This window comes from Triticum urartu, chromosome 4A (genome assembly GCF_056163025.1).
Source record: "Triticum urartu cultivar PI428250 chromosome 4A, HENAU_Tu73, whole genome shotgun sequence".
In the NCBI taxonomy this organism is placed as follows: Eukaryota; Viridiplantae; Streptophyta; class Magnoliopsida; order Poales; family Poaceae; genus Triticum; species Triticum urartu.
This window is the reverse complement of record NC_141876.1, coordinates 290,031,523-290,041,822: the sequence shown is the minus strand read 5'-3', so window position 1 is coordinate 290,041,822 and position 10,300 is coordinate 290,031,523. Positions and strand designations below refer to the sequence as shown.

At 48.1% G+C, this 10,300-nt stretch overlaps 1 protein-coding gene and 1 pseudogene across 2 annotated transcripts; one reads left to right on the top strand and one right to left on the bottom strand.

Moving 5' to 3' along the window:
• Nucleotides 1-985: 985 nt before the first annotated feature.
• LOC125551365 (ARM repeat superfamily protein) lies at nt 986-7,903 on the bottom strand. 2 transcript variants are annotated; one of them, XM_048714569.2, is made up of 8 exons: nt 7,351-7,902; nt 4,494-5,213; nt 4,191-4,286; nt 4,032-4,115; nt 2,558-2,792; nt 2,321-2,481; nt 1,800-2,081; nt 986-1,412 (listed from the first exon to the last, which is right to left on the bottom strand). In XM_048714569.2, the coding sequence occupies exons 1-8, from the start codon at nt 7,792-7,794 to the stop codon at nt 1,353-1,355; spliced, it is 2,082 nt and encodes a 693-aa protein (XP_048570526.2). In that variant the 5' UTR covers nt 7,795-7,902; the 3' UTR covers nt 986-1,352. The 2 variants fall into 2 exon arrangements, with proteins under 2 accessions (XP_048570526.2, XP_087374398.1); XM_087518272.1 differs by having other exon boundaries at nt 4,032-4,286; nt 7,351-7,903.
• Nucleotides 7,904-8,466: 563 nt separating this feature from the next.
• On the top strand, nt 8,467-9,963 carry LOC147975620 (uncharacterized; annotated as a pseudogene).
• The last annotated feature ends 337 nt before the right edge of the window (nt 9,964-10,300 follow it).

The following is a 10,300-nucleotide window of genomic DNA, read 5'->3' as shown; positions in this document are numbered from 1 at the left end:
TAATTTTTGATCCCATGCACACTCTTAGCAAAGACAAGAATGGGCATACCTATGCAAGTACATTGGACCATGTGGTCAATTTCCCACCAAGAAAGTTTCTCCTAAGAACATTATTGCACCTATGTTTCGTGAACCCAAACCTCTTGTCCCTGCAAACAAGGACCCATGTCATGTCTCTTGGATACAGTCTATTGTTTGTTGCGCAACTAAGGAAGTTTGAAAGTTAGTGATGCCTATTCAATGGTCTTCAAAATGTTCTTCACTAGAATAAGGAAAAGTAATCTATATCTAGTTGATTTCTCACGTGTACCAAAAGTCCAAACATGTTTGATACCTAGGCTTTTCTTGGGATTGCTTTGGTATCGAAGACTTGGACATGTCTGAAGTCGAGAGCTTATCAAAGGCAAATATAATTTGGCATGAAGGATGCCATCCTCAAGAAGGCTCGACTATGTAGTGCATGTCAAGCCGGGAGACAAGTTTTAGGACTACATCCTGTCAAAATCATCATGATGGCCTCAAGGCCACTCAAGTAACTACACACATGGACTTCTTTGGTCCCACTACTAGCACAAGTACCCGGCGTTATTCTTATGATCTACTAATTTTTTGGTTTTTTTTTTTACTTTTCACTTGGGTGTCCTTTACTGATGACTAAGGTAAAACGCAAGACCATTTCAAAAGCCTTGCCAAGAAGGCATAAAACCAATCTGAAGTCAATATCAAGAGGATAAGAAATGACAACGGTACGGGATGTCTTTCTCGATGAAGAAGGAATCAACAATGAATTATCTACCACCTACAAATAGAGTTGTAAAGAGAAAGGAAGCCACCTTGATTTAAATGGCCCGTACAATGCTCAATGAATACAAGATTGGATGCTACGTCGCTGCCAGCGTGTATAATTTAGCTGCCGCATACCAAGTTGAGGGAGCAGGTAAATCAAGCAACAAGACATCACTCAATTGGAAAAGACAGGACCACATCAGGCAATAAAACAGACCGATCATTGTAAGAGATAACTGCATTTTACAACAGCAACAGCAGTGGATCGATTATACACTCTTCGTCACAACACAACCCAAAGGTTCTTGTGGCACTACAAAATGGGATTCTCTGGACCTGGTGCCTATGGCCTTCAGGTCGCAAGCAAGCAGCTCAGGTTCTCTAGGTGGCATGTGCCATCGGGTTCTCGTGAGAAAAAATTACTGTGATAGGCTCAATACAGGGAGAGACCAGTAAGGACTTCGCGCTTATGGGGTGCATCTCGGTGCCAAGCACGCCCAGCTTTCCTTTGCCCAATTGCTGTATGGTGTATGGTGGTCCGTAAACTTCAATGGCTTGCCAACCCATCACATGAAACCGGCAGTGGCATTGTCTAAGCAGTGTTCAAGCACCATACGTACTCTAAGCTGCACAACAAAGAGCATCTTGAGGTGTTAGATGAACGCTAAACAATGTTCTGGGGTTAGCTTCAGATGTCCACAGATATTTACCATCTACCAACCGTGTGTGTAGCGGGTTCTTTTTTGGCATTTTGTTGGTTCTTTTATGATTCTTATAGCTAAATCCGCTCAGCTAAGATTGCAGGAGTAGCTTTCGACAAAGCATTTTGTCATCAAAAATATAATATGCATCCTAGTAGTAGACAACAATGAGCTAAGGATAAGGCTCCCAACCGAGTCAGCAGTCGCAAACATGAATAGAACTAACAGCTAGATAGCTACTAAAAGTGGTCGTGACACTCGCTAAAAAATAAGAATATGCATTATACCAAGATTAAGAAGGGAAAGCAGTACCTTGCAATCCAAGCAGGGGTCATTTATCATGTTTTTTACTTGTGAGATTACACCAGCATTTTGGAGTCGGGCTACTCGAGTAGATGAAGAATCACTGTTTGGGTAAATTAAGTTCAGAATGCACCACAAGGTTGCAACTCTCAATTGTTTATCCTTGCTCTGCAGAAAGTTGACCACAAAAGATGGTTTGATGCGATCTGCCCGGTGAGGAACAGTAACATCCATTACAGCTTCCTTGTTTAATTCATTCCCAGCTGCCATATTTGCAAGCACCAACATACCCTGAAGAGAAGAAACTGAAAGATCGATAATTCATCGTACAATATGATATTTGCTTTCCTTTATGAAATAATGTCCCATAGAAGCACACATTTAAAAAGCAAAATGCAATACAAAATTATGCAATTCTGTCAGAAAGATGTTCTTTTTTCCCTACAAAACTACATTCATGCATGTGGTAAAATAAATATAGCAAATGCAGATAAAGTAACCAACTATACTGCAGTTCAAGGGAAACTGACCTGGATGCAAACTCCTGTGGCAGACGCGCTGTTCAGTTGTCTTGAGATTGCATTTATAACCATGCCATCTTCACCAGTGACGTAGTTAACAGAATCCACATATCCATCAAGAAGATTCTGTACCAGCGCTAAGGTCTGTTCCTGAACAGAATGTTCAGAATCTGCAGAACATGTTGCAATTAGCAGTGAAACTAATTTAGCAGTTGCCAGGTATCATATCTGGGCATCTACACATACCGCATATGAGGCTTGAGAGAGTAGATACAGTTAGCTCCTTCAGAATGAGGTCTTTATCCTTGGGATTCATAAGGAACATAATATTCCTCAGAGCCAACACAGATTTTAGTCTCAATGTTGGATCCATCGACTTGGATAAATGAACAAGTTGGGAGACGACCCCAGAATGAAGAAGAACCGATTTCCTGGGTGTTAAATTCACTGCAATGTTGCAAATAGCACCCAGGGCAGCAATCTGTGACAAAGATAGTACACAGGTGAGACAAGTAGACACTCTTATCAAGCATCAACTCCTGATGTCCTAAGAACCTTTTCAGTCACAACATAGCTAATTGACACCAATATAGTGTTGGCTCCAATGATCAAACCATTGCTCCATCAATGCAGCCAGGAAGTGCTAGGGCATTACAAATTACAAAATACCAAAGGTATACCTCCTAAGTTAACCCGCAGGAGTTACAATTGTTGTTATAAAATTGACTACTTACATGCTGTGTAGTTTTACAGCATAACCATTACTAGTATTTCTTCCTTAGGGCTAATTTGGTTGCCAGGGATCCCGGGGGGATCCCCCTACTTTCCCTGGATAGGAAATCCACGGGCTGAATCAACCCGGGGGAGCCTACCGCGCAATTTGGTCGCGTGCAAAGGGGAAGGACCCCCGCCCTTTCCTCGACCCTTCCCCGGGTGGGACTTCCACGCCTCGAGAGGTCGGGGACGAAATCCTCATCTAGCTCGCTCTCGCAACTGAGAGGCGGCAGCGTTGGATGAAGATTCCCAATTTTCTCCGTCCAGCCGCCAGGAGCGCCGCCCCAACCCTCCTGTACCAACCGATCCGCCTACACGCTCCGCCAGGCCACCCCTCCAGCGAGAGCAACAACTTGGCGGTCGTCCTCCTTTCCCTGAGCTCCCCTCGGCCAACAAGCTGCTCCCACCTCCGACGACGACGCGACGGCGACACCAGGCCGTCATCCTCCTTCTCCTTCAACCAAAGCCCTTCCTCAGTGTTTTGCTTCCGGATGATGATGCCTTCCCATCTCCGCGCCCACTGCCGCAGATTCATGCATGGTGAAATTTTCTGCTGTGTGAATCACGGGCAGGAATCATTACTCCCTGCCTGCTACCAAATGGTCAGGGCAATCTCCCGCTTCCATGGGAGGGGATCCCAGCTGACAGGTAAACTCCCCCGATGGGGGTTTGCTCCCCTGGGTGTGCTGCCCGTGAGACCAAACAAAGCCTTAGGGTACTTTGATGAGTGCAAATACAGTAAAAGATCATCAACAATATCAAAGAGGGCAAGATTTTCATACAAATAGGTAAGTTAACACCCCAAGCATTACATATCAATCATCTTTGATAAAACCCACACACTCAAGCGACCAGCCCTCTGGAAGAATCAAGGAAGATTTGAAATGCAACCAAGTAAAAATCCAGTTTGGGATAATTCCAGTGAAGACTGCCTGATTCACATTACCTGAACTGAAGTAGATGAGTCGTACAAAAGCTGGACTAAGGGGGCAATAACTGTATCACAGGATAAGCGGCCTGCACTAAGCACCTGCAAATTAACCACATTAATTGAGTCGTTTGGGTGAACACAAAAGGTTGAGATGTAAAGAAGCATGATCCTTACCTTCGATGACCTAGAAATATTCTTCAGGCATGAACATGCTGCAACACGAATATCCGCACAATCGTGCTTCAACGCATCAAGTATCAATGTTGATACCTGTTAAGCGAATTATATTATTAGATATAAATATTGGGTCAATGGGTCGTCATATTCATCCACTTTCTTGAGGTCAAATATCAAGAATCAGTGTATTGTCTTATCATGAATTTGCACTAATAACAGGACTCTACAGAACCTCAGTTAAGAACTCAACACGTAACAACGCATTAATCAGAAGTACTATCTTGCAGAAGCTTCACATACCTGGCCTGACAAAAGTTGAGATCTTGACTCTTCTTGTTTTGAGCAAAGTTCAGCTAAAGCAAGCAATATGGTCACTGCCCGCCTTGTCTGCAATGTATTTGCTAACAAATGGTTGCTAAGCTTCGCAACTGCATTTGTTGAAAAGGCTTGTTTCTGCAGTTCCACACTGTCCTTTATAAGCGTAGTTAGTGCCAAGGGAGCCTCATCTCCCACATGACCAGGTTCTTCAATGAGCTCAAGTAAGACCAGAATCAACTTCGTTTTAATTTGTCTGTCCAGAAAATGACAGGGAGAAGCATGACCAAGTGCAATCAAGCACAGACAAGCAAGTAGCCTTGTGCGCGGGCTCCGATCGTGTATTAACGCAACTATTGAACGGAAAGCTTTTCCGTGATCCATTGATGCAAACCTTGAAGCAACTTCCCAGTTATTTCTTATGATTGCAGTCATAGATTCTAAGCAAGCATCCCGTAGATTCATAGAACCTCCAAAAAGACTAACAAGTTTCTGTGGAACTCCAGCACCACATAGTGCTAATTGTTCTGTATTGCTATTGCAAGAGTATGATATAATATTAGCAGCCAGCTCAGTAACATTTTCGTTCTCGCTGTCCAAAAGGGAAAGAAGAAAGTCCATATTTTTCTCATTATTGACATCAAACGTTGGAGCTTGTTTTGATTGATATATCATTCTGAGAGCACGTGCACATGCATCGACAACCTGTAAGCAAGGTGGAAACTTTAGAACAGGCCAAATGATTAACCACCATTGTCAGTGGTTACAACTATTCAATATAGGATGAAACAACCAGCACAACACATACAGTGCCTATTCACACTGCATAACCTGAATCCAACGAACAAACAGGAGCTTGGACTGAACTCTTATGCATCCATGCATCAGTAAAGTACATGAATACAAATACAAGATTTTTAAGATGCAGTTTAGTGAGTACAGAGCATTATAATTTCAACAACGTTGGAGAGATGAGACCACAAGTATACCATAATTAAACATATGGGGGATATGCTAATGCGGATGTTTCCTGACATCATAACATATCTGTATTTCCAAAAGAGAACGTCAAAATGAAAAGCTCAGGATCAAGCTAGTCAATAAACACTCAAGAGTAGCAACTAATATTATTAGGTGGACTGGATATTGTAGCCTAACACAATATTTATGTCCTGAATATGCAGAGGAGACATTTTCATATTATGAACATCAGAAGAAAAAACTAGTTTCCTGTATACTGGACTAGAAAAGGGGCAACACAGCACAAACAATTATGAGATAAATGGGCATGTGTGGAGTTGCGATTGTATAACCCTCATCACATAGGTTTGTATCCTCTTCAGCTCCAATTTCGGTGCATATTTCTTCTGTACAGAGAAGATATCTAGTTCTTCCTAGGTAGTCTGAGGTGGGAAAGGAAGATTAATAGGCATGTCATAATGAGTCCTGAAATGATTAACGCCCGACAGAGTGGTTAGGAAAGGACATTGAGATGTGACAATAGAGAGCTACAAAAGTAGTCATTTGTTCCGCTTTTCTTTTGTCATCTCATTCACCATGGCCTGTTCCCCGCTTTAATAGTCACGTTGTACCTGGCACAAAAGGTAAACTAGGCAAGACTATAAAAAAGGGTTGCATGTGCAGTAACTCCTCTAGAATCATTCACCCTCTGTACGTTCATGGATCATGTGAACAATTAGGCTCGGATTTCTACCCATTCCACATGGAGGGAAAATATAAGTCTGATGCATCGGAAAGAGGCTAATCTGATTAGGACCATTCAGTATTACAGAAGATATCGCGAGTTTGAATGCAATCATGGTCTTATTTAATGTCATACTTTTTACCCTAAGGTGCCTCCAACTGTCAGGTATAAACCTCCGCATAATACCCCGCAGAACTAGAAATCCTCACATTGCAACAGACCAATAGGATCTCCGATGCAAACCAGTACATGGAGAAACCACCAAGAAATCACCTCCTACCGCCAAATTCTTAGCTCAAGCATATAACATGAGCTACGGTTTTACCATCACCAATTATTCATGCTCAAACCAGGGCAGCCAATCAAGTTTATTGGTTCAGACAAATTAATCACGAACCCAAACATAAAAGACAACTTTCCAGCACATTTATGCCCACCAGCACACCTAACCATTGACCCAATACCAAACTCTCCACAAATGAATGAGCAATATCTTCACTATTTCAACCAAAAAATGATAAAGAGAAAGGACAAAAGAAAAAGAGATGACAACTACCACCAGTTTCTCTCGCCTTAACTAAACTAACATATTCTGCAATACTTTGGCTCAGATAATTCTCCCCATTCTAAGCATAAACCTTCAATAGTGATTCCCTACTACAAAGTTCTCCTTTTGGCAATTTCACAAGCCAACCATGATTTATTTCCAAGTGCTTACTCGGCTCGAACACTTGTTGCAAACATCGATTGCAAATATCTTCTCGGCACAGTTACCAGGCACTCTTCACCACGAGCCTCTAATTGTTTTTCCATCCTAACTAGAGATACCATTCACCAATGTACAGACTAATTCCCACGGAAAACATTGATTAAGTTAGCACTGTCTCTTTTTCATCTACAGCTCAGGGACAAGCACAATTGCTAGCAAGCCCCAAATTGGTGCAATGATATCAATCAGCAAGCAGTTGCTGGGTTGCCGTCGTTTCCTCCCACCAGGTCTTCTCCACGCAACAGATGTTTTCCCAATTGAGCAACAAATCCACGAGAGAGAAAAAATCAACCCGATAGAGTTTTGGAGCCGCCAAACCCAGCAGGCATACACGAAATGAAGGAAACAAGTAAGTGAAGGAAGCAGACCTTGTCGTCGGGGTGGGCGAGGAGCCGCGTAAGGTGCCCCACGGCGCCAGCAGCAAGCACGGCCCGCGCGCCATCGTCCACGCCGCAAGCGAAGCTCCCCGCCGCGGCCGCCGCCTGGACGAGCGCGGCCGGAGACGCGCCGGGCTCGGCCAGCGCCGCGACGACCGCCGGCACGGCGCCCAGGCGGAGGTAGAGGAGCTTCTTGGTCCGGTTCCCAATGATCTGGTTCTTGATCTCGCGCAGCGCGAGCACCCGCTCGTGCTCCCCCTCCCCTCCCTCTCCGCATCCTCCTCCTGGCCCGCCGACGCCGCCGGGGCCCCCGGCCACCAGCCTGGCCGCGAGCTCCTCCGGCCGCGTCCCCATGCAGAAAGGTGCGGAGGAAGACAGCGAAAGCGCCGATGCTGCCTCCTCCGCCCGCGCGCCGCCGCTCGCCGTGGCCGGCATCTGGGGGTGGGGGAGGTCGGCGAGAGGCGTTGTGTATATTGGCTTGTTGCCGCTCCGGGCTCCCTTTTTATTTTTATTTTACGAGTTTATTTTGTGTTTGGCTGGTAGTAGTAGTATACTCGTATTTTATAGAGAAAGGACGGGGCGAGAGAATAATGGGTAGGTCGGGACCTCCTATCCAATGGGCTCGCCACACGTGGAAATATTTATCTTCCTAGCTGATAACTACTCTGAGCCCGTGTGTGTATGTGATGTGAGACACATGGTGAAATGATTAGGGGAGTTTGATCTTATTTATTTAACTATATATTTTTACTTTTTTGGCGGAATTTTTCTCCGGAGGCGACTCGATTGGGACCTTGATTGGTCCTGATGTGTTGACGTTTGTGACTTTTCATTCATGTTGTATGGTTGTTGCAGAAAACCTCTAGCAAATAAAATGGAACTATCCTCATAGAAAAAGCAAATGTATTTTAGGTGTGGTTTTCAGCGCTGAATTATTAAGCTCCACCTTCAAGCATCAGGCTAGCCCCCGCTCCCACCCTCGTCTCTCTGCCCCCGTAGGAGGCCACTCCGGCCCCGGCGTCCACCTCTTCCCGCCGGTAGCCGCTCCGGCTCCGGCGTACACCTCACCTCGCCGGTTGCCGCTCCGGTGCAGGCGTCCCCTCCCTCATGGCATCTGGTTCGCGCAGCCCGCCTTCCGTCTCGTCGGTGTTTCGCGGGGAGCGTCCGGTGGTCTCGGGCCTGGGGCTCTCCGGCTCTCCGGGCTCGGCTCGCTCCCTCTCGAGCGGCGCGGCCAGGGCGGAGGTCGCGGCTCCGGCACAGGAGGCGGGCTGGCACAGGCCGGGGCCGTCCCGCAAGGCCATGTGGCGGCGCAGGCGTGCGTTCCGGCGCCAGCAGGAGGCTGGTGCGCAGGGGCGGCACCAGTCCCCTTCTTCTTCGGAGCGGAGGCTGATTCCTCCAGATCTTTACGGGCTCTGTTTTCGCTGTTTCGAGGAGGGGCATCGGAGACAAGATTGCAAGAACGAACCACTCTGCATCAGGTGCGGGCTGTCGGGGCACGTCTCCTCCCACTGCTCGATGTCGCGCAGCCCCATCTCGGAGGATGAACTCCGGAGGGCGGTGATCGAGAAGGTGTCTCGGGCCAGGCGCTTGCCGCAGATGGATGCGGGCATGGTGAGGAGGTTGCAGGAGCCTAGGCAGGGCGCACCTCAGGTGCTGCTCTCGCCAGTTGCGCCCAACCACCTTTCCATGGTACCGGCTCCTGATGCGGGGCTGCCGGCCTCGCCGGAGGTTTGCATTCTGCAGCGGTCGCCGGGGATGGACGACCTGGAGCGGCGGCTGCAGCTTGCCGTGGTGGCTTATGTGGGCGGATCCAGGCCCTTGGTGTCATGCGAGGAGGCGGCAGAAGCGATTTCGGCCTGTCTGGACATTCCGCGGCATCGATTTTCCGTCCACAAGTACTTCCCAGAGAATTTCTTGGTTGTGTTTGCATCTCATGAGATAAGGAACAAAGCTCTGGCAGGTCCGGCAGTCCAGCTTCGCGGAGTACAGCTTCACATCAAGCCCTGGCTGCGTCAAGCTCAAGCTAAGTCGAAGATCATGCGTGTACAAGTGGATGTCTTGATCGAAGGGGTGCCGTCGCATGCGTGGACGAGGGACACGGCGGCGGAGTTACTGGGGAATGCGTGCTTGATTGACAGCCTTGCGCTGGAGACAGAGAGTCGTGAAGACTTATCCTTGTTCAAGCTCCGCGCTTGGTGTGTGGATCCGGAGGAGGTTTCGGTGTTTCGGCGCCTTTGGGTGCCAGAGCCTGAGCCGGCGCAGTTCGACCCGGCCGCGCGTCGTCAGTCCTTCAGGCAGCTGCTGGAGTATCCAGCATTATCCACATTGGCAGGATGCGGGATTTCAATGCGCCGGAGCTGTGGCGCAGGGACTCGAACTCTGATGATGGCAGTAGGCAAAGCGGCTTGCCGGGCAGTTCTGGAGGGTCTGCCGCTGGTGGTGATTGGGTAGTGCAGCCATGGACGAGGGGTGTGTGTGATAGCCGTGGGGCTGGCCGGAGAAGCTCAGGGCCGGCCGGTGGAACCAGCGGCGGAGCGGGAAGATCGTACCGTCAGGCGCTGGAAGGACGGGTGGGGCCATCGGCTTGGCGCCTGCCCCCCATGACGCATGCGGATTCTTCGGGTACGTTGGGATCAGTGGGGTCCCACCAAAGGACAGTCGTTGGTGCGACCAGGAATTCAAACGGGTTGGTTCCGGCGGTGGAAGCGGCGAGACCAGTAGAGGAGACAACTGGAAAGATTGCCGCAGGATCCCGAGGCGAGTTGGTGGGCAGCATGACCAGCGACCAAGCCGAAGCGGACAGGAGGACCAATCTGGAAGCACCGCTAGACCGGGCCACTCACGCCCCCAATCCCAAGGCAGATATGGTGGTGGGTGAACTGGCGGGGCCCGAGGTAGAGAGAGCGGCTTTGCTGGTGGAACAGGCAGGGAATCTAGTCGC

Bases quoted from the DNA above. Each gene is read 5' to 3' on its own strand.
- LOC125551365 (XM_087518272.1), bottom strand. From the start codon at position 7,794: ATGCCGGCCACGGCGAGCGGCGGCGCGCGGGCGGAGGAGGCAGCATCG. The intron at 5,214-7,350 runs GTCTGCTTCCTT...CCTTGCTTACAG, and splicing joins TCGCCCACCCCGACGACAAG to GTTGTCGATGCATGTGCACG. The intron at 2,482-2,557 runs GTATGTGTAGAT...CATGTTCTGCAG, and splicing joins TCTCTCAAGCCTCATATGCG to ATTCTGAACATTCTGTTCAG.